The following is a 21162-nucleotide window of genomic DNA, read 5'->3' as shown; positions in this document are numbered from 1 at the left end:
AATCATTTTCCTTTATCTTTTAAATATTTTATAACTTTTTGAAACTAATGCTGTTGGTTTCAGATTATTGGGTTAGAGAACTAAGGGACACAGATTGCGGAGTCCGGACTCTGATTTACTTATAGTGCTCATCACAGTTAGCAGCTCTCAAGGCTACAGCCTCCCCCTGGCAACCAAGGGCTTTGAGTTAAGAGGTTCCAGCTCTCCCACTCGGAGCACAGCCAGGACGTCATGCCATGGACACTCCTACCCACACCCATAGCCTCTGGCCCTTTGCCTCTTACCCCATTCCTCTCCCTCACACTTTAAGATAACTTACAATTTTTATACCGAGGCCTCCTCAACAACTTCCTTCCCCTGGAGTATTAACTGAGGGCTTCAGCCTGACTTCCAGCTATACTTTCTCCATATGAGCTGAATAGTAAGGAAACTGGACAAACAAGCAACCTAACTACAAGTTGTCCTTCCTGCTCCCATTCCTACGTTATATAGAGATACACCTCACACGGGTACTAACTGTAGCCTGCCATGCCCCAACCTTTCCTCCAGAGCAATCTTGGGCAGCCGCTCGCTAGCAAGTCCCACCACTACCCACATATACTACTACTCAGATATGTTCATTTTTCATATCCATATTTACTCTCTTCTTCTTCGTTTCTCTCTCTCTCTCTCTCTCTCTCTCTCTCTCTCTCTCTCTCTCTCTCACACACACACACACACACACACACACACACACACACACACACACACGTTCTCACAACCCAGACCCGCCACTAGAGCGCTACCACAGCTGTAGGATCCATGCGGTGTGATGAAGCTCTTTGTGGGGACAGCTCCTGATCAAAGCATAAACTCAACGGTGTGGCGCTACCCAGAGCCAAGAATCCACTTACTTTCAAGGACTCAACCAACACCGAAAAGAGTCACTTTTCTTGTAAAGCTCAAAGGAGAACAGTAAAGAAACAGGGGGAAAAAACCCACTATATAACCAGGTAAAAGCTAGGGCAGAGAAAGGGAGGGTGTGGTGACACAGTGCAGACTCCAAAAGCAGGCTGGGAACCTGCTGGGAAGCAACAGCACACCTCTGACGCTTCCTGAGATAAAGAACCCACAGATTTAGCGACAGAGGTATGGTGTAGCTACTCCAGTTTCGACCGCGGCTCCCTCTGTGCACAGCAGTGTCAACATACCAAGGCCTGTCCCATTCTTTCAGGAGAGATAATCAAAAGGCTCTTTGTGCTTAGCATTGTGATTAGCACTCAAGACGCTTGAGTAGGACGAGGGAAAGACTAACTCCAACTCGAGTCCTAAGTACGAAGACCATTGGGAGTGGGAGGAGATAGGGTTTACTGGTAGGTTAAGTGGAAATTAAGGTGGAGCAGTAGCCGGAGGTCAGTCTTGGGAGACAGAGGTGGAGAAAGACAGGGCTTGAGGAAAGGATTAGGGCAGAAGAGTGGGTGGGGCAAGTGGGCTCCGCCTTCTGCCCCAGCATTCTAGGTCCGCAACAGGTTTTCAGCGTCCCCGGGAGACAGGTGAGCCCGAGCTCCTGGGGCCTCTACAAGGGGCGGGGCGCACGCCGCGGTAGTTGGGCTGCTGTGGGCGGAGAGGGTCTGCGAGCTCTTGAGCTCTCGCTGCTGCTAGTTTATGAAGCTGGCAGGGTGTTTGCCTGGTGTGAGCTCTTGCTATTTTCTCAGAGAAAAGGTGTCCCCCTTACCACCCGCCTCCCAGCCTCTGTGCTTGCAGGGAACTTGAAATCTGAGTTTAGTGGCTTAGGGGAGGAGGCTTGGGTCGAGCCAATGGTAGTGTGTAGAAGAGTCATTAGGATTTCTGGTGGCTGCCTTAGGCCTTTCTAAGATTCTTTCTCACTTACTTGGTGTCCCGTGGCCTTGTTGTATCTGGATTCACATTGTCCTCCATCCAGAGCATGGGCTGACTCAACGGTGACAGCAAAAGTCAGGCTGACAGGTGAGTGATTTGTTGTCCATTTCCTCTGTCCAGCAGGGTCACAACTGGGGCCCCTCTGGCGGGGAAGAAAAGGATGGAAGTCTGCCCAGATCAGAAAAAGGGCAAAGCGTGACCCATCAGCAGGATTCCAGAGATGCCTGTGTGCACTGGAAGCCACAGGAGACTAGCCCTAGATCCTGCATGGTGGAGTCGGAAGCCAGAAGGGAGGGTGCAGGAAAGAGGGGCAGGGCAGATGGGGGAGGGGGAGGGAGAATGCAGGTAGTGCAGTGGCAAAATAAAGTCCCATGAGAGCTGAGAATCAGAATTGAACTAGTTTCCCAGCTTTTCACACCAATAACCTACAGAACATGATGGAACGAACCAGAAGAGGCTCTGAAGATCATTTGTTTCAGACTGAAAAACCGGGACCCAAATAGAGGAGCATAATCTTTTTACTTTGGGGTTCCGGACTGCTGTGGGCCAATCACTGGCTAACACACAACTACTACGTGTCTTTCTGCAGGTGCCCTGAGAGGGGCCATGGTGCCAAGGCAGGTGTGGGGGAAACTGAAGCAACCGTTTCTCTTCCTGAGCAGTGCCTCACTCCTCCTGGGTCTGGCCTTACTGGTCTTACAGCCCAATGTTGCCCCTGTTGCTTATTTCTTCCTCTGCTTGGCTGGCTTCTGCTTTTTTGCCTGCCTCCTAGCCTGTGCTATGGAGCGGTGCCTCCAATCAACGCAGAGCTCAAGGCAGACTGAGAATCCAGGGACTGCAGGCAATGCACGGTGAGTCAATCTGAGAAGAATGGGATGACAGGAAGACACCCCCTAGGTCCTTGTGCCCTCTATGCCCATAGTGTAAGCATAGACTGCTTTCCTCTGTCACTGGTATCATTAAGAGAAACAGCAGATAAGAGAGGAGTGTTTTGCAAGAGTGGAAAAGAAAAAAAGAAGTGGGGGGGGGGCGGAGGCTCCTTTCAGGTGATCAGTAATGAGCATATTTCTCCTCCCACAGGGACAATGAAGCGTTTGAGGTGCCATCCTATGAACAGGCTGTGGTGGTGATGGACTCGCAATCACAGCACCACCACCTCCAAGAGCCGGAGCAACCACCGCCTTACAGCAGTGTCATAAACCCAGGCGTTGAGGAGGCGCAGCCTAGCCCACCAGAGAGGCCTAGCACAGGCAGGCTGAAAAGACGAGTGGGATCAGAGGGAACAATGACTCGCAGAGGAAATCCTGGAAGAGCTCTTCGACTTAGGGGTCCACGGGTTGTGTCCACTGCCCCTGATCTGCAAAGCTTGAGGGTGACCCCCAAAGTGGAGCCCAGTACTCCACCCCCTGCCTATGAAGTCTGTTTTGCTCACCCTGATGACGACGATGTTTTCTATGAAGATAAATGGATCCTTCCCTAAGTGATGTTCTCAGAACCCATCATCTCTCTGCTCATTTGCCTGCCATTCCCTAATATCTACTAAATCAGAAACTGGTTTTTGTCGTCCGGACATCACAAACGGGGGCGGGGGGGCGGGGGGGCGGGAGGGTCCTTGAAATCAGCGGGGAGTCGAGCTATGGCAAGCCCTTCCCAGTTGAGATACAGGCACACTTGGATTCTCTTCGAATATCTGGAGCCCACCAGCATTTCCAGAGAAAAGTGGAAGATGAGAGAGATAAGTGATCAACAGAATCTGAAGCGGTACCTCTGAGTAACAACTGTGTGTTATCTATCCCAGACACCAAGCCTCGCTAAGATTTCTGGTGGGTTATTACCTACCAGGATAGTGAGAGATCCAAAGGGTGAGGAGGAGCCGAACAGTTCGCACAAGAGCAGGATGCTAGTAAAAACATGAAAATAACTCTTATATCAAATACTAATTCCAGTGCCTACTGTTTTCAGTACAAGCTAGGCAATCACATTGCTTTATAGCTTTGTCTTGGGACAACTAGCAGATAAGGAACAAAATGGGTGGCCACTTAGGGTAGGAGACGTGTGACCGGAGCGCCCCCAAGCCTGGGAGAAGAGCGCCTTCTAGTGCTTTCCATCTTCTCTACACCCTGGCCCTGGAAGTTCAAGACTAACAATGAAACCAAGCGAAGCCCAGCCCCTTCGGGCTCTTAGTAGTTACTGCAGAGCGGCGGGAGGTACTAGAGGAGGGGGCTGAGGTTTCCGCGGGAATCGTTAGCCAATCAGGTCCCCGGGTAGGAGAGGCCTCGTTCTTTTCCCGCCCCTTCCCGTTCCTCCCAGACCCTCTTCTCTTCCCATTGGATTGTGCGGACCCCGGCGAGCAGTGTGCGCTTGCGCATGCCCAGCGGAGGCGTGGCCTGCTGGCGTCGGGGCGGGGCCGTGCGCAGGCGCGGTGCGGCGCGGGTGGGAGGAGGGGGGAGGGATGCGGGGGCTGGCGTGGCCAAGCATTTGTTTGTTTTGTGGGTGGTCCGTGTGAATCCCGGGGAAAGGGCTGGAAATGGCGGCGCCGAGCGGGAGGTCGCAGTCCACTCTGCACAGGAAGGGGCTGATGGCGGCTGACAGAAGGAGCAGGTGAGGAGAGCAGGGCGCGGGAGGCCACCGGGCGAGTGGCTCGGCTTCTTGGCCTGGTCCCGCGTGGGCAGAGCCTGCGGTAGCCTCTCTTTGTCCAGCGCCGGGGAGTCAGTACCAGAGTGGGGTCTTGTCAACTCCGCTGGACCTCGCCTGCAGCGTCCCTGCAAAAAGATGCTCAGATTTTTCCTTCCAGTTCTCGTCTGAGGACTTAACACTCTTCTCTCTAAAAAACAAGGAAGACCGTCTGCAGATTTCGCGGCTCGGCCTGGAGCGCTTTGATTTGGATTGAATTTTATCTCGTGCCCTGCACTGCTTTACATGTAATAGATGTTTGCCAGAGAATTCTACACAGGTTTGGGGGATTTGAATCCTTGAGAGGACTAGATGGTTCCCCTTTCTCCGCCTCATCCTCAGTCAGTATCAACGCAAACATTGCACAGGAGGACGCAATTTAACGTTTCCTGTCCAAACCTGTAGCATTAACTTAGAAACGGGAAGCTTCAAAGGACACAGAATCAAAGTGTTAGAGCCCTCTTAGTGTTTTCCTCCATTCCCACTTACATGGTGTCCTAAAAATCCCAGGTAACTGGAAACTTTGGGAAAGTTCATATTTAAGCCTCTTCTGGTACTTTGAAATGAAGCAGCAGGTATGTGGAGCGGGTGGTGCTTTGGATAAAAACTGGTGACTGGTTCGGAACTTGAGGCTGTAATCCTGGCACCCTGGTGCCTGAGGCAAGAGGATGGGAAACTCAAGACCAGTTTGGTCTATGACACTGGGTGAGACCTAGTCCTATCAAAGGGGTGGGGGTGGTGGAGGAAAGGTCGAATGCCCTCTATAAAGGAAACCAGAGGCTGGTGAGACCTGGAGAGAGTAGTGTGGAAGTTAAGAGAAGGCGGCCTTTTAAGAAATGAATGCTCATGATGCACCTAAGATATTATACCCAGCCAACAGCTGCAGTATTGATTTTATTTTCACTAGACTTTATATTTAGCCTCTTTACTGTATTGTCTTGTAAGGTGATCCTTAACTGGTTTTACATTCAAGTAAGTGTTATTGTAGCAGGTTCTAGTGAGTTTTGAGATAGCTGGTGCATTCCCAATACTTCCTCTTACCTTAATACCTCTTCTAATGCAATTTTCCTAGACCCTGTTTTTCCATCTGTCAACTTAAAGGACTTATTTTAAACTAGGGACCTTCAACAAGTGTATGATCTTTCATTGATTGAAGATGCTTATTTGTTCCCCTGTATTTTACCCACATTGAAATCAGGATTCATCTAAGTATTTATTTTGATGTATAAAGTGAACCTATTTTCCACTATCACTTCCACTTCCGTCAGACCATAAGCATTGTCTCATACTGAACAAACTGGATATCTGGGTTTATATGCATTGTGCAAATAAAGGGCGTACGTTGGAAATGGAATTCTCTTATTCATGAGTATAAGCAGGTCTCTTTCCAAAGTTGAGATCTAAACTAGGGAATCTTTAAAAAATAAAAATAAAAACAGCTAATGCTGATAAACTAAATTATCAAAATAATTTCACCATTGCTGGCACTATCTTGTGATTACAAGTTACAGTATGTTCACCATTGCTGTCTATCTACTGTGGCTTCTGTTGAGTTTCTACTTACCCATTTCTCGAACATTTTTTAGTATTACGTTATTGAGGAAATGTAAAATATTTTTTGATATAATGATGTGAGGAGTCTAGAGCAATTGTGTGTGTGTGTGTGTGTGTGTGTGTGTTAAAAGCATGGCTGTCAGCTTAGGTTTTTTATTACTTTATTCCTGCCTTAAGATCATTTTCATCATAGGTTAGTTTTTAAAGTACCGTTATATCATGTTTTCCGAACATTAGAGCTTGTCTGTCGGAGGAGTGTTTCTTCTCTTGGTTGTTTGTGCTTTATTATATTGACTTGGCCAAGATAAGTCTTTCCTCTCCTGGTCAGATCATTATCTCACATAGGGTGATATAAACATTCTCTAGAGAATTATACTTTATTTGCTTAGGGTTAGTATGTTACTGCTTAGTATATTTTGATTTAAACAGATTTAACAAAATACACCTTATCTTGCTTCTAAGTCCATTTTGTTCTTACCCACGTCTCTTCCCCTTTTCCGTGTCCAAGCTTATACCTGACAGTCCCTCTGACTGCTTTCTTTCTGTAGGATATTGGCAGTGTGTGGTATGCATCCTGACCATCAGGAAACCCTGAAAAAGAACCGAGTAGTGCTGGCCAAACAGTTGTTGCTGAGCGAACTGTTAGAACATCTCCTAGAAAAGGACATCATCACTTTGGAAATGAGGGAGCTCATCCAGGTATCTGGAGGGGAACGAGGCTCCCAGAAGCAAGGGGGGGGGCGTGGCGGGCAGAGAAAGACTGAGAAGGATGTGCTCCCTGGTTGAGGAGATGGAATTCCCTTCTGAGCTTTGAGAAGTTGACAGAAAGTCTCACCTATGCATTCTCATTCTTAAAAAAGGAATTCTCAAGAGGAATAAGAATACTGCTAAGAAACTCATATGGAAAAATAACATTGTAACTAGATAAGAAAATACAATTTAAATGTTTTATCCCTGTGCATAGGCCAAAGGGGGCAGCTTTAGCCAGAATGTGGAACTCCTCAACCTGCTGCCAAAGAGAGGACCCCAGGCGTTTGATGCCTTCTGTGAGGCCCTGCGGGAGACCAGGCAGGGCCACCTGGAAGACCTGCTGCTCACAACCCTCTCTGATATTCAGCATGCACTCCCACCGGTAAGAAGCCCTACAACTCTACCTTGGGATGGGCTAGTTTGATTAGAAAAGATAAAGAGTGGTCTTTCATGGTGAGTCTTGATTTCTTGCAGTTGAGCTGTGACTATGACACAAGTCTCCCTTTCTCAGTGTGTGAGTCCTGCCCGCCTCAAAAGCAGCTCCGCCTATCCACAGGTGAGAGTTTATAGGACAAAGGGAACATCCCACATTGACTTACCTGCTTTTTGACTGGTATCTGACTTTTCCCTAAAGGTGTGGCATATTTCAGGATAGGAAGAATTCTTTGAAAATTTCTGAAAGGCTAGCAGGACAGGTGAGAAGAGATATAAATTGGACCCATATCCCTCGATCATAGGTAGTATTCTTCATAATTGGATTTTTGTACAGTGTATTCAGGTGGAAAATCAGATTTACTATATATGATTTGAGTTGTCTTCTCTTTCAAGTCAAGTAAGAAAAGGCTACATCCAGGGCTCCTGGCCTGTACTGAGTTGATTAGAAGCAGGCTTGTTTCAGAAGCCCTTTCAATCATTCAGCAGATTGAGTCTCTCCGATTTGAAGCCACGAGTAGGGGGCCCAGTGATAAACAGACGCCAACAGGGTCCGTGCCAGCGTGGAGCTTGCTTGTTGGGGGAATAAGCATGTCAAACCTCGGTTATAGGAGCAGTGCTGAAATATGTACTAGCCTTTGGCATTCTCCTTACCACAGATACTCTGGAACACTCTTTAGATAACGGTGATGGTCCTCCCTGCCTTCAGGTGAAGCCGTGCACTCCTGAGTTTTATCAGGCACACTACCAGCTGGTGAGTTTGCATAATTTCAGGAAGAAAATCGGGGAGTGAGAAACTTGTCCAGTTCTTCTGAACCTAGTTTACATGTTTCCTTGCTGCCTTCTCCCTTGCCAGAAAGTCGTTGCTCACTGATGCCTTCTCTGGCTTTTCCTTTTTGCCAGGTGTGGTAAATCAGAGGGCTTGGTTTGGGGGGTTGCTGTTGTCTGTTTTGCAGATAAGGGTTGATGTTTCGGGGGTGTGTTTTGAAATGCTTGATCTCATAGGGTAACCGCAGTGCCTGTCATCAAGAAGCTCATGGTCTAATTGGCTTCCTCCTTCTAGGCCTATAGGTTGCAGTCTCAGCCTCGTGGCTTGGCACTGGTATTGAGTAATGTGCACTTCACTGGAGAGAAAGACCTGGAATTTCGCTCTGGAGGGGATGTGGACCACAGTACTCTAGTTACCCTCTTCAAGCTTTTGGGCTACAACGTCCATGTTCTACATGACCAGACTGCACAGGTAGCCGAGGCTGGAAACCTGGCATGTAAACCAGGGGTGGGCTGCACGTTTCTCACTTGCTCTGCTGTGCTGCTTCCTGCAATCTAGTAAAAGGAAGGAGGGCCAGCCTGAGCATTGCTGTCCCAGGGTAACTGTGCTTTCATGGAGTTATAATAGTTCAGGGCTGGGTTCCCACATTTATATGTTCAAGAAACTTGACTCTCAGTCACTCAGGAAGTGATGAGACACTAAGATGCATCCAAATAAACTCCGAAAGGCTATTTATAAATCGGGCTACATGGGCATTTACTTCATGGTTGACACCATTGCTTAAGAGCTCAGCAATTGTTTAAATCAGTACTTTTGGGCAAATTCAGTTCTTGCGAGTAGAAGGATATATGTGAATACTATTCAGAGATAGTTTAAGTCGGTGTTGGATCATTTCAGGGTAGGTTGCTTCTGGACAAGTCCCACACGTGAAGCATTTTTTTGTGAGTTGTTCCACACTGACTTGTTTCTGAGCATCGCTGGTGGATCAGGAATTAAAGTTCAAGACCAGCCTACTTTACATAGTAATTTGAAGGGCAGCCAGAGCTACATGAGACCCTGTCTCCAACAACAACAAAAAAGATCCTCTTTAGCCCCTTGAGGTAGAGGATCCATGTTTTGTGTTGAGAGTTTGTTGTGGTCATCTTGGCTGTCCCACTTCTGTGAGAATAATTATATATTTGCTACACTTTGGGTGTGGCCAGTTTCATCAGTACATGCCTCAGTGCCATTCTTGACCTGGTACTCTTGCCAGCTTGCCCATAATTGCCCACTTAAAATAGGTCCATTCTTGCTTCAAAGCCATGGCTGGGGCTTGAGGTTGTGGCTTAGTGGTTAGAACATTTTCCTAGTGTGTGCAAAACCCTGAATTCACTTAACCAGCTTTGTGCTGTTTGTTTTCTATGGGTATGATCTGTCCGTTCCTTGTATTTTTCTAAGAAACTGTTACATCATGGTTTTCTAAATTGTATGTTGTTGACATTGGATCTTAGATGCCCTGGTAAAGGATTCAATTCTATGTCTCGAATATACTTGAAAATGCTGAGCTTTTGTTTTGTTTTAGGTTTGGTTTTATATTGTTTTTGTCTCTTGAGATATTCAGGAGACTGGAAGAGTCCATGTACCTCTACGGACCATTTCTGTATAGGCTGTATCTAAGGTAGATCCAGTGGCTTTTGAATTCCCGTTCCCAAGTTGTTCTGTCACTTGAATTGCAGTAAAGCTAAATTTTAATCACCTTATAATTTGAGGGCTGCTAACACTAACACACACACACACACACACACACACACACACACACACACACACACACCAAATTACTGTGGTTCTGAATTCAGGGATTGATATGGACAGCGCTCTTAGCACCCGTATCACTAATAGAGGTGGAGCTTTTCTTATAGAATGAGAACAGAAACCACCTGAGTAAACGAGGTCAGGAGAGTAAATAGAGCTGGTCGACCTTACAGAGCTCCTAAAGGAGAGACCAGGTAGACAAAGGAAGCATTGCAGGAATGATGTGAACACATCTGAAGGCAGGTGGTTGCTGTAAATACCGTACAGAATGCCCTCTTCCTCTTGGGCTTCTCTGAAGTCTACATTTTTATTATATGGTTATGTGGCCGCAGAGAAACAAACAAGAGACCTAAAATCCTCTTTTGTATCATTACCAATCCTTTTCACTATAATAATTCCCTTTGAATAGAAAATAGTATAATTAATTGTAATCCTTGAAGAGAACACTAATTCATGTTCTTACCCCTCAGTTATGTATTCAGTGTCTGTCATCAAATGTGTGTGATGTCTACCTCAGGATGTAACTTGACTCTTGAATCACAGTTTTGCACATTAGGAAATGGAGGTGTGTTCTAAGGTGGTAAATTTTACTCTCACCACATGCTATTGCTTTGTAATTTGCATTTGGGCTACAGATGACTAGGAGAGTGTAAGAACAGTCCATGGGTTGTCCCTGGAAAATGCAGCTATCTGTACAGCTGTGCATTTATTTATACTCTTCATACTGCCTCCAGCCCCCAGCCATAACATACTCAAGAGCTACAAACTCTATTTATAGTAATACTTTTATAAAAAATAAATAAATAAATACAGATCCTATTTTAAGTTATGTTGCTTGTGGAAAAATCTACACAAATAATTATTCTACATTTGTTATGATTTATTTTATATTCAGTTACCAAGTATGTATGTTCTTAGCTTTATTGTCCACCTATTTACTGATATAATAATCAGGACATTAAATAACATCTTACATATAAAATTGTGTGTGTGTGTGTATAGTTTTTATTTCATTCTTAAGCAAAATTAGCTTTTAACTGGCATCTAGAACATTTACTCATTCTCTTGAAATTATATATTTTATAAACAAATACTATGTTATGGCTTATTTCTGCTTGCCTAGAAAATATCTCTGCTTTTTCACCAAAACCAATTTCACCATCTCTGGTTATATTACAGAGTATACCAGCAGAAGTACCCAGATAGGCCAGGTATGATGATAAGTATTTGTCCCCTCTGTACTAGCTTAGACTAAGGCAGGAAGTCTAAGAGTTCCAGGAGACCATGGGCTGCCTGGTAAGTTCTGGGTTAGCGTTAGCTACATAGTAAGACCCTGTCTTTGAAAAAACAAACCCAGATATTTCTAAGCAAGTCCTAAATTTTTAAATGCCAGAATTAGAGGTTTTATTAAAACAATTTGTTGAAGCTCAGACATTCATATTTTGCACAAATTCTGAGTGCTGCTGCAGTTGATACTTTGGGAAACTCTACACCTTTAGAAGCTCCAACACATGCACCAATGAGCTGCTTTTTGAGAGTGGAAAGGATGGTAAATGTGAGGCTTGTGTGCTATGACATTTCTGCCTAGAGCAAGTTCATCTTCATTACATTTCCTTCAAATTTGTAGTAAATGAATGGACATAATGATTTATTTTCTCTCTGTCCATTGCAAGTAAGAAAGAAGGCTCCTACTGGACCTCAAACTAGTGGAGATAAAATTAAGTTGGAACCCAAGTTGAGCAGTAATAGGTTTCTCTGAACAAATGTTGACATTATTACTCCATCAGATATGTTTACTATAATAATGGAGGATCATTGGAGCACATGTGAGAGACAGTAAGTTCTTTCTTTGCGATATTCCGTTTAGCCTTCACAAACTAAGAGAAAATTTACTTGTAATGATTTTCTTATAAAGTGAAAGTTAGAAGTTGGAGAGACCAAATAGCTTGTTTTAATACGTTGAGTCAGGTTTCCCAACTAAATGGATATGACCAGAGCCATATATGAAGTCCCCTTCTCCTAAGAAAGGGGCTTTATGCAAGCATCATTCTGGAACATTTGAATCCAGACAGACACTAGACAAGTCCTGCTGCTCTCCACAGTCTTGAGCCTTTTTTTTTTTTAATTCATGTATGTATTGTGTATACAACATCCTGCCTGCATGTATGCCTGTCCACCAGAAGAGGGCACCAGATTTCATCATTATAGATGGTTATGAGCCAACAAACATGTGATTGCTAGGAATTGAACTCAGGACCTCTTGAAACCAGTGCTCTTAACCTCTGAGCCAACTCTCCAAACCCCAATCTTGAGACTTTTAATTCGGTGTCACAGAGCAGTTTATGCTTTTGTAGCTGAGAAAGAACTGTCTCCCTTGGGCCACTAATGTATAAGGCTGAAGGTCTGGTAATGAGTCAGAGTTGATACACTCAGGGTAACTTTTTTTAATGCGTGTGTATGTGTGTTCTGGTATGTGTGTGTGTGTGTAGGGTTGACATCAGGAGTTCTAATAGCTTGCTACCTTACTTGCTGAAGCAAGGTACCTCAGTTGAACCAGGAGCCTGCTAGTATGACGTGTAGCTAGCCAGCTTATTCTAGGAATTACTCTATCTCTGCCTTTTAGGTGTTAGAATTACAGGCAAGCCCATATGCTCATCCAGTATTATTCATGTTCTGGGATCCTAACGCTGAGCCTCAGACTGTAATGGCAAGCACTGTACCTACTGAGTTATCCACACACACCATGTAGCTGCCTTAGTAATTCAGTCTAATACGTGAGTTCTTACCTAAATCCACATTCAGAGTTTGATGTCTAAAGTCATGTGCATTTTTCTTGTGAGTGCATACATAGTATTTTTCAGCCTTTCAGAAAGTTTGTGCCCTATCAGTGATCACAGGAATATATAGGAAAACATTTTTATCTTCCAGTAGCTAGGATTTCCTTCAAACAAGCCAGAGGTTAATGTTTACGTAGATAATAACTGCTGTGGACAATACTAACAGATGTCTCTGTCTTCTAGGAAATGCAAGAGAAACTTCAGAATTTTGCACAGTTGCCTGCACACCGGGTCACAGACTCCTGCATTGTGGCACTCCTCTCCCATGGTGTGGAAGGCGGCATCTACGGTGTGGATGGCAAACTGCTCCAGGTGTGTATAATTTTATAGAAACTGAGCATTGAAAATAGACCATTCTATATCCTGCTGTCCGTCTGTATCAGCAAGTTTTTCCTTGATGTGACCAAATACCTGACAAGATGCTTCTTAAAAGGAGGCGTTACTTTGGCTCATGGTTTGAAGGGATACAGTCCACTGTGGCAGTGTGGATGTAAAGTGCTTTGTTAAATCATGTCAACTGAATATTTAATACTGCTGGACATACAGTATCTTCAGTGTTTTTCAGAGTTGGCCAGTTTTTTTTATTTTATAATCAGTGCTAAGAACACTGCTTCACATGAGTGTGTAACATAAAATGGCAGCACGCCTTTAATCCCAGCACTTGGGAGGCAGAGGCAAGTGGATCACTGAGAGTTCAAGGCCAGCCTGGTCTACAAAGCGAATTCAGGATAGCCAAGATAACACAGAGAAACCCTATCTCAAAAAATAAAAACAAATAAAACAACAAAAACAAAATGGCAGATAGACGTTTTTGGCTATTACAGAAATTGTTGGAAAAGCTGTCCCAGTCCCAAACCAAAATTCATTTAATAGTTTTTTTAATGAACCTCAACCCAGCAATTCAAAAATAATTTTTAAAAAATCAAACATTCTAACAGTACAGTCTAAAAATTACCAGTCTTACATGTCTGTGCTGAAGAATACTCATAGAAAAATATTAGAAGTCTGTTTCCTATAATTAGATATTAGCTAAACCTTGGAAAATACTTCGCTGGGAAACCTTTATCCAGCAGGGTACACCTAAGGATTGTTTTGTTTTCCAGGTACACTGTTCTGTATGAATTTGTACCCTCAACCCTGGAACTCTTGGTTGGGATCTTTCCTCCAAACACCTTTCCTGTGATCAAGTGCAGAGTTCTAACTTTGCCCTAATGGCTCTAATAGAACTCTCTCCCATGATGTCTATTACTGGATTCCAGTCATCCTTGAGGACATGTACCCCAGGACCTTTGACACCTGAGAGTCTGAGGGGTTCTGGTTAAAAAAAAAAAAAAAGAACTTCCACCCTGCCCTTAATTTTAACCAAGCTCAAGAGTTTTCTTCATGAAATTGCATTTTTATATGTTTATGCTGTACATTTGACTCACAGTAAATGTGGGTAAATTTAGTGAGCAATAACCATGTCACACAGACTGAACATTATGCTAAAATATCTGCGGCTAAACAAAGTAAGTCATTATTTAAATTCAACCTCAAGTTTTCAGAGTACAGGCAGATTGTATCCATGTTCCTCAGCAGAGTGGAACACAAGCCGAGTTCTCCTTTGAGTCTTTGTTCCATTCTGTGCTCTCTTGAGCCTTGCCTATGTTCTCATCTCTCTTAACACATCAGTCTCTTACAATCTCACTAAAATGGCCCTTGAAGGCCAGCTCACAGCGCTTTAGGGCTTTCTGATTCTTCTGCATTCCTCCAACAAACTACTTTTCAACTGCCTCTGAACACATGGGAAGGTTTATCACTGTAGTAACCCCACGCTGGCACTGGTTTTCACTATTCGTTTTCTTGGGCTAAGACCAAATACTTAATAAGCAGCGTAAGGAGGGAACAGTTTGTTTTGGCTCCTGTTGAGGGTATAATCGATTGTAGCAAGGAAGCGAGCTCTGCTGTGGAGACAGGAGCTCAAGGCTGCGCACCTGCATTTGTGTACATCATGCAGCGTAAAAGAAGAGATGCTGGCATATGTGGCTTTCTGTGCCCCAGCCCCTTCTTTACGTCTCAGCTCCACGTGTTTCCTACTCAGTCAGTTCTTTCTGGAAATCGCATGCCCTCACAGGCATACCACAGTGTGTCTCCTAAGGAATTGTGAGCTAGTCAGGATTAGCCGTCACCCCACCTTTCAGATGATGGCTGCCTGTGTATGCGTTAGGCCTCCAGGGGGCTCACTGGCTACCTAACTCCCCTCTCCCTTATTTGTTTCTGGTAGCTCCAAGAGGTTTTTCGACTTTTTGACAATGCTAACTGTCCAAGTCTACAGAACAAGCCGAAAATGTTCTTCATCCAAGCATGTCGTGGAGGTGAGTGCCCTGGCAAACCAGCCTCTGGGTGGTGGCTCCTGGGCAGCCTCCACCAGCTCTCACTTTCCTGTTTGCTCCTCTCAGGTGCTATTGGATCCCTTGGGCACCTCCTTCTGTTCACTGCTGCCACCGCCTCTCTTGCTCTGTAAGTGTCTCCCAATGCATGGGGTGTGCTAGGACTTGGGCAGCCCATGGCTCTCAGTCTGATAGCTCCTTACACCTCCATACCCTGCTCTCAGGGATCTCTTTATCAGTGTCTGCCCTTTCCTAAGAACTTGGGCTCTTCTCTGCTTATTAACTGCAATGAATTTTTTAATTCTTTCTCATTCCAGTTAAGGACTTCTGCTTATCTCTTCCAAATCTTCCTTCTCTGACTCACCTAACATTTTCGCTTTTTGCCGTGTTCACGCTCCCATGCGCTTGCCTCCTTTCTCTACCATTCTTGGAGCTTGCAGGAGAGCAGCACCGAACTCGTGTCTCCTCGGACTTTCCTGCGCTACTTCATGCTCCTCTTTCTTGCATGCAGTCTCTTCTACCCCTTTAAGAGCCACGCCTGTGTAACATATGGCTCCGAAGACACACAGGCCTCCTTCTCATCTAGAGGAAAACACTAGTAATTACGAGTCTAAATTTGGGACCAGATTGTGACTCCACTGCTTAATAATTATGTGAAGTTAGAAAAGTTGTTTTATGTCCCTCTACTTCGTTTTCTTCTTATAAACTGTGGGTTGTCATTATATAAAACTTTTTAAAGCTGTTATGATGACTAATGGAATGTGCACCTAAGAGCTTTCATGGTAAATCTAGAAAGAAAACCAGCCATGGCTGCTACAGTATGGTCAGCTTCTTCCAAGGCCTTGCAGTTTGTGTTAAAGTTCCTGTTATCCAAACATGCAGATGCTTGTGTTTCCCTCTGTGCCACCACAGAGTGTATTTTACGACCCTGCAGGGACAGTAAATGCTATCACAGGGGCAGAAGAAAATCTATAAGTATGTCTAAGTAGTGTATGGATTACTCAGGAAATAAAAGCATGTATATATGGACCAACTTGAGGTTAGTTCACATGCAGAGGTCAAGTTTGTGTCCCAGCAACTGTACAAGTAACAGGAACACGGTAATAATAGATCATTTTATCTGAAGGTCATTTGAAGAGATTTTTATGGATAGGGAAAGGCTTAACCTGGACTGTGGATACATGCTTTATACAGGTATGGAGAAAATTCTTTCCCAGAAAAGGGATGGTGCACATGACAAACACAGGATTAAAAAATACACTGTAGCTATACACTGTGCCACAGTGTTGTGTGTATGTGTGTCTGTCTGTCCATGTGCCCCCAGTGTATCACAGATTTACACTGCTCAGATGGAAATTGCTAACCATCTCTATAAGTGATGGAATTAGAAGTGGTTGATCACAGGCTGTTGATCCAGCTAATTAAAAACCCTTAGTCATAGCTGAGATTTTTGAGCTTCAACAGATGTTTGGGGAGTTTAATCTATGAAATAAAGATGGCACATTTTACCAGGAAAGTTACCCTGGAAGGTAGCTGCACTAAGAAAAGAGCATGTGAGGGCAAGCATTTTTCATTCATAGATGTTTCCCCAAGCACTGTTTTATACACAGTAGCACTTAAAATTTTTGAGTCAATAGATGAACTTTGTGTCTAAGACTTATAATAATGTAGAAAGCAACTGTGAAGAAAAGGTAGATAATATTTATTGAATAATATGCCTGAAACTTGAAGGCAAGAGGTAAGCTTTTCATCCTGTGAAGGACTTGACCTAGATCCTTTAGAAGGTAGTAACAAAAAAACAGATCAGTAATGGTCATTTTCTTCCTACCTCAGAAATATATGTAGTGCTGAGGCTGAATGAAGACATTGCGAGCGCGAGTAATGTCAATTTTTAGATTTCCCTATCCATTGTCTAAAATCCAATCATTAAAGTTTGACCTGAAGCTGAAATTTTTTTTAAATTATTTTATTTGCATTGGCGTTTTGCTTGCATGTATGTCTGTGAGAGGGTATCAGATCCTTTGGAATTGGAGTTACAAACAGTTGTGAACTGCTGTGTGGGTGCCAGGAATTGAACTCAGGACCTCTAAGAAGAGCAGCCAGTGCTCTTAACCTCTGAGCCATCTCTCCAGCCCTGAAGCTGAAATTTTGAGCTTGCCAATCTTCTTGAAATAAAATGATTGACTGCCAAACTAGAGGGTGAGCTTGTTAAGAGCATAGTTTTGGTTTGGCTTTTGATTTTGTTCTGCTTTGTTTTTAACTCACTATGTCCCTACGTCTTAGTAGATGATGCCTGGAAGGTATATGGGTAATGCTTAAGTCTTTTTTCAGTCAATGAATCTTGGTCCTTTTACTCAAAGCTCTTCAAAACTTAGTTCATCTTGAGAATTTCACTCCAGAAGTCCTGTGAAAGGGTGTGCTCTTAAGTCTGCCGTGCTGATCCACACACGTCATTCTATGCCTTTCTTCAGACATGATATTTGCCTAACCTTAAAATAAACAGCAGGCTCTTATTATTTGTACATTTTATAGAAGAACATAATCAGTTTTTCCTTTTTTGAACTTTTCAACGTCTTGGACACCTGCTCTAATTTGTCTTACGGACTTAATAAGCAAGTAGAAAAGGTTTCAGAAATGTGAAAATCATCTTGAAAGCCTCTGATCACATTTAGTCTCATTTTTTTTTAATGGAAAACATAGTTTGAGGTTGTAATTTTAGTGTAGAATATGACTAGTAAGCAGACTTTTGGTTTCTTACAAGACTGAGTATCACTTTGACTGTCTAATACAAAATAAAAAATGTTATTTCCGTACATTACTAATTGAACAAGTTAATGTTAACTCCATTGGCAAGAAGTACTTAATTTGGCACATTTGCCCTTATGTAGAGTAGGCTATGTTCCGACCTCTATAGGTGCATGTGTCTGGTCTTTAGAAGCTACCCCTTGAGCAATGGATGTGTGTTTAAACAGTAATGCCTTTTTTAATTGAAATTTTTTTGATTCATTAGTCATAGGTTGGAAGCTCATCAGTGGAGATTATAGGGAACTTGGGTGTACCTGTGACAGATCAATGAAAGATGGGAGAAGATAACATCTTTATCTCTTCTGTTGGTCATTTTACAGATGAGACAGATCGAGGGGTTGACCAGCAAGATGGAAAGAATCATCCACAATCCCCAGGATGTGAGGAGAGTGATGCTGGCAAGGAGGAATTAATAAAGATGAGACTGCCTACTCGCTCAGACATGATATGTGGCTATGCTTGTCTGAAAGGTATTTTGAGACACAATATGATTGCAGAAGGTTATACTGTCATAGATGTGGGTTTTGTTTTGTCTTCGTACTAAGGTCTACTTCATACTGGGAGGGTAGAAGTCTGGCTTTGTGAGGATTGCCCATGACCTTCACACCTCTGGTTGTAGGCAATGCTGCTATGCGGAACACCAAACGGGGTTCCTGGTACATTGAGGCACTCACTCAGGTATTCTCTGAAAGAGCATGTGACATGCACGTGGCTGACATGCTGGTTAAGGTAAGTCAGCCCTAGCTGGCTATTCAAACCTTTGCGTCTCCAGTGTTCTCCTTTCTTCTTGCCTTGCAAGCTTTATTCATCTACCCATCGGTTGGTCTGTGTAATGGAGGCCAAAGTAATCTCAGACTTTGGACCATTGGTTCTGCCTTCCCAGGTGAATGCCCTTATCAAGGAGCGGGAAGGCTACGCCCCTGGCACAGAATTCCACCGATGCAAGGAGATGTCTGAGTACTGTAGTACTCTGTGCCAGCAGCTCTACCTGTTCCCAGGCCACCCACCCACGTGATGCCGTCTGCCGTTCATGCTGTTGGAGGCCACTGGATCACTGAGGGCACAAAGGAGCCTTCTCTTCAGGATGGTTTTTGTTTTACTAACCCCCTCAGGGACATGAGACTCTCCCAGGCTTGTTTCCTTTTGGCCATCTCCATCTTAAGGAGACTTAAGGAAAGCTCCTCCAGTGTGGAACTCTCTCCCTGTAGAGCCAGCTCTGAATGGATTTGTTGCCAGAGGCATTTGCCTACAGCAGAAGAGCCTGGAAAATGACATTGTGAACACAGTATTATTGTAGAGAAGAGGGCATGTGGGTTTCTCAATGTTTGTGGTATTTCTGTTCCCAGGGCTCTTAGGGGCACTTCGGTCATTGCTTTTTTATATCAGTTAAGGCGTCTCAGAGATCATCTCCTACCCTTTACCGTCCCACAGCTTTACCCTTTGTTGCTTTGTACTATGTGCACTCTGCCTTTGAACAGAGCCTAGGGCCTGACTGCCATGACATTAGAAGTCACAGAAATTTTCCTGGCCATACTATATTTGAATTGTCACTGATATAAACCTTGTAGAGCATATCAACATAAAAATGCAATGACAGGTGAGTGTACTATGTCTCACACTGTCACCTGTCACCAGGAAGTCTCTCCTTCCTTACTGTGGTTTCTGCTGTGCAATTAAACTATATTTCATGTGTGCCCTCAAGGAAGTTTCTTGCTTTGTATCGATTTTCCCCTTCTTTACTTTCATCCCATCTGCCAAGTCAGTGAAACCTTCCTTTGCAGTGTCTTCTGGCCACTTAAGCTATAGTGCGGTACTTCGCTCCTGCCTCTGCTTCAGCATCAGTCTCTGTTGTTTTCAGGAGGCAGTGTCTCCCCTTCTCATTGTTTCTCTGTGCTTTAGTGAGAATAATGCCGTACATGATATTCCACCAACTTAGAAGCACTTGTCTCTGCTTCTATGAAACGTTCTTATTCTTTAAACCTTCTCTTGCATTTCCATTTTTGCCTTACTTCCAATTTATTCTCCACATAACAAAGTAGTTTTGGTTTTTAAAATACCTGATGATGTCACTCCGCTGCTTAGAACACTAGCTTCCTCTTACACCTCATCTAAAATTCAAATTCTTACCTTTCCTTGGGTCTCATTAAATGATGACTTCTCACTATGCTCTAGCCCCAGTCAGATCCTCAGCTCGGGGTTGCAGGTGTTCTGAGCTCTTCTTTAGTATCTGATTCTTGAGTCTAGTGGAGCCCTCTTGACCATGCTGGCCATGAACAATCTTCTGTAACTCTTCATGACTACTCATGTTGCTGTTCTGTTGTGCTTACTGAAGTTTGTAATGGCACATTTGCTTATTTCACTTGTTGATACCTTCCTTCCTAAGCTGAAAGCTCCCAAGAGAGCAGAAACTGCATTCCTTTCTTATTGTATACCCAATACCTTAAATAGTGAAAGGAGACAAGCAGCTAACTCTAGTTAGATCCTACCTTTTAGCAATTTCTAAATTGCTATTGCAGCTTAATTGGTATTTGTACTTTTTGGATTTTTTTTTAAAATGTGATATTTTTATCCACTGTTTTATTGTTTGTTTTAAGTCATTTGAAGACATCACGTGTGAGACAACGAACTTCCTTTACATCTCCATAGTGCCCAGCAAATTTGAGGCCTATGGTAGCTGAGGTGCTCAATTAATGTTTGTTGTATGAAACAGGTGGTTTGAAGACTTGCTGCCAAATTCTGCCTTTGGGTCAGTATAGGATGCATATATTTGAGTGGTAGAATCTTCACACTTTCCACTGCCAAGATTTTGTATTGCCATCAGGTGCCAAATAAATGTTGATACTTATTACTGACTTGTGCCTGGTGTCTATTTTTGTAGATGCTCAATCTTTGGTCTTGTATATGTCATTTCCTTAGCCCTTTACACTGTGTCTTTTTTTTTTCCCCCTTCTCATAAGGCATGCCTAGATCTGAAATCCCTTATACTTTGCTACCACTGTCTTTCAGTATGGCCAGATGTGGGCCTGTCTTTGTTGACATAATCCTGGATTTTCTCGTGTCCAGATACGATAAAGGAACAAGTGATTAGTTCTAGCTTATTAGGGTAAGGGACAGGGCACTTCCCCCTGTTTTCTTCCTAGAAGAGACAGTAAATAGCAGAAACTTTTAGCTGTCAAAAAGAAAGAAATGCAGCATTGGCGGCATGTCCACTAAGATCACATAAATAGCAGGTCAGGCTAGAGAGGGGGTAGTAGTAGAGAGGATAGTGGGATTCCAGTTTTTATTCAGCCTAAATTAGATTTAA

At 43.8% G+C, this 21162-nt stretch overlaps 2 protein-coding genes and 1 long non-coding RNA gene across 7 annotated transcripts in view; 2 read left to right on the top strand and 1 right to left on the bottom strand.

Moving 5' to 3' along the window:
• Nucleotides 1–1991, bottom strand: part of LOC311599262 — a 63842-nt gene extending 61851 nt beyond the window's left edge. The window contains exon 1 of the long non-coding RNA XR_014779836.1: nt 1871–1991. This is a non-coding gene — a long non-coding RNA (uncharacterized lncRNA). The remainder of the gene's footprint in view (nt 1–1870) is intronic.
• Nucleotides 1406–3373, top strand: TMEM139 (transmembrane protein 139). The gene is made up of 4 exons (XM_084785013.1): nt 1406–1532; nt 1922–1965; nt 2468–2729; nt 2959–3373. The coding sequence occupies exons 3-4, from the start codon at nt 2485–2487 to the stop codon at nt 3356–3358; spliced, it is 645 nt and encodes a 214-aa protein (XP_084641139.1). The 5' UTR covers nt 1406–1532; nt 1922–1965; nt 2468–2484; the 3' UTR covers nt 3359–3373.
• A 944-nt stretch (nt 3374–4317) lies between these two features.
• CASP2 (caspase 2) lies at nt 4318–20710 on the top strand. 5 transcript variants are annotated; one of them, XM_084785008.1, is made up of 12 exons: nt 4318–4479; nt 6654–6804; nt 7070–7237; nt 7330–7411; nt 7947–8041; nt 8351–8527; nt 12868–12996; nt 14948–15038; nt 15123–15183; nt 18168–18328; nt 18478–18587; nt 18742–20710. In XM_084785008.1, exons 1-12 carry the CDS (start codon nt 4406–4408, stop codon nt 18871–18873), a joined length of 1431 nt encoding a protein of 476 aa, XP_084641134.1. In that variant the 5' UTR covers nt 4318–4405; the 3' UTR covers nt 18874–20710. The 5 variants fall into 5 exon arrangements, 4 of the variants coding, with proteins under 4 accessions (XP_084641134.1, XP_084641133.1, XP_084641132.1 ...); XM_084785006.1 differs by lacking the exon at nt 15123–15183 and having other exon boundaries at nt 4319–4479; nt 7968–8041; nt 18179–18328; XM_084785005.1 differs by lacking the exon at nt 15123–15183 and having other exon boundaries at nt 4319–4479; nt 18179–18328.
• Nucleotides 20711–21162: the final 452 nt, after the last annotated feature.

This window comes from Acomys minous (genome assembly GCF_964271855.1).
Source record: "Acomys minous genome assembly, chromosome: 6".
NCBI classification, from domain to species: domain Eukaryota; kingdom Metazoa; phylum Chordata; class Mammalia; order Rodentia; family Muridae; genus Acomys; species Acomys minous.
This window is presented reverse-complemented; position numbering and strand designations above follow the sequence as displayed.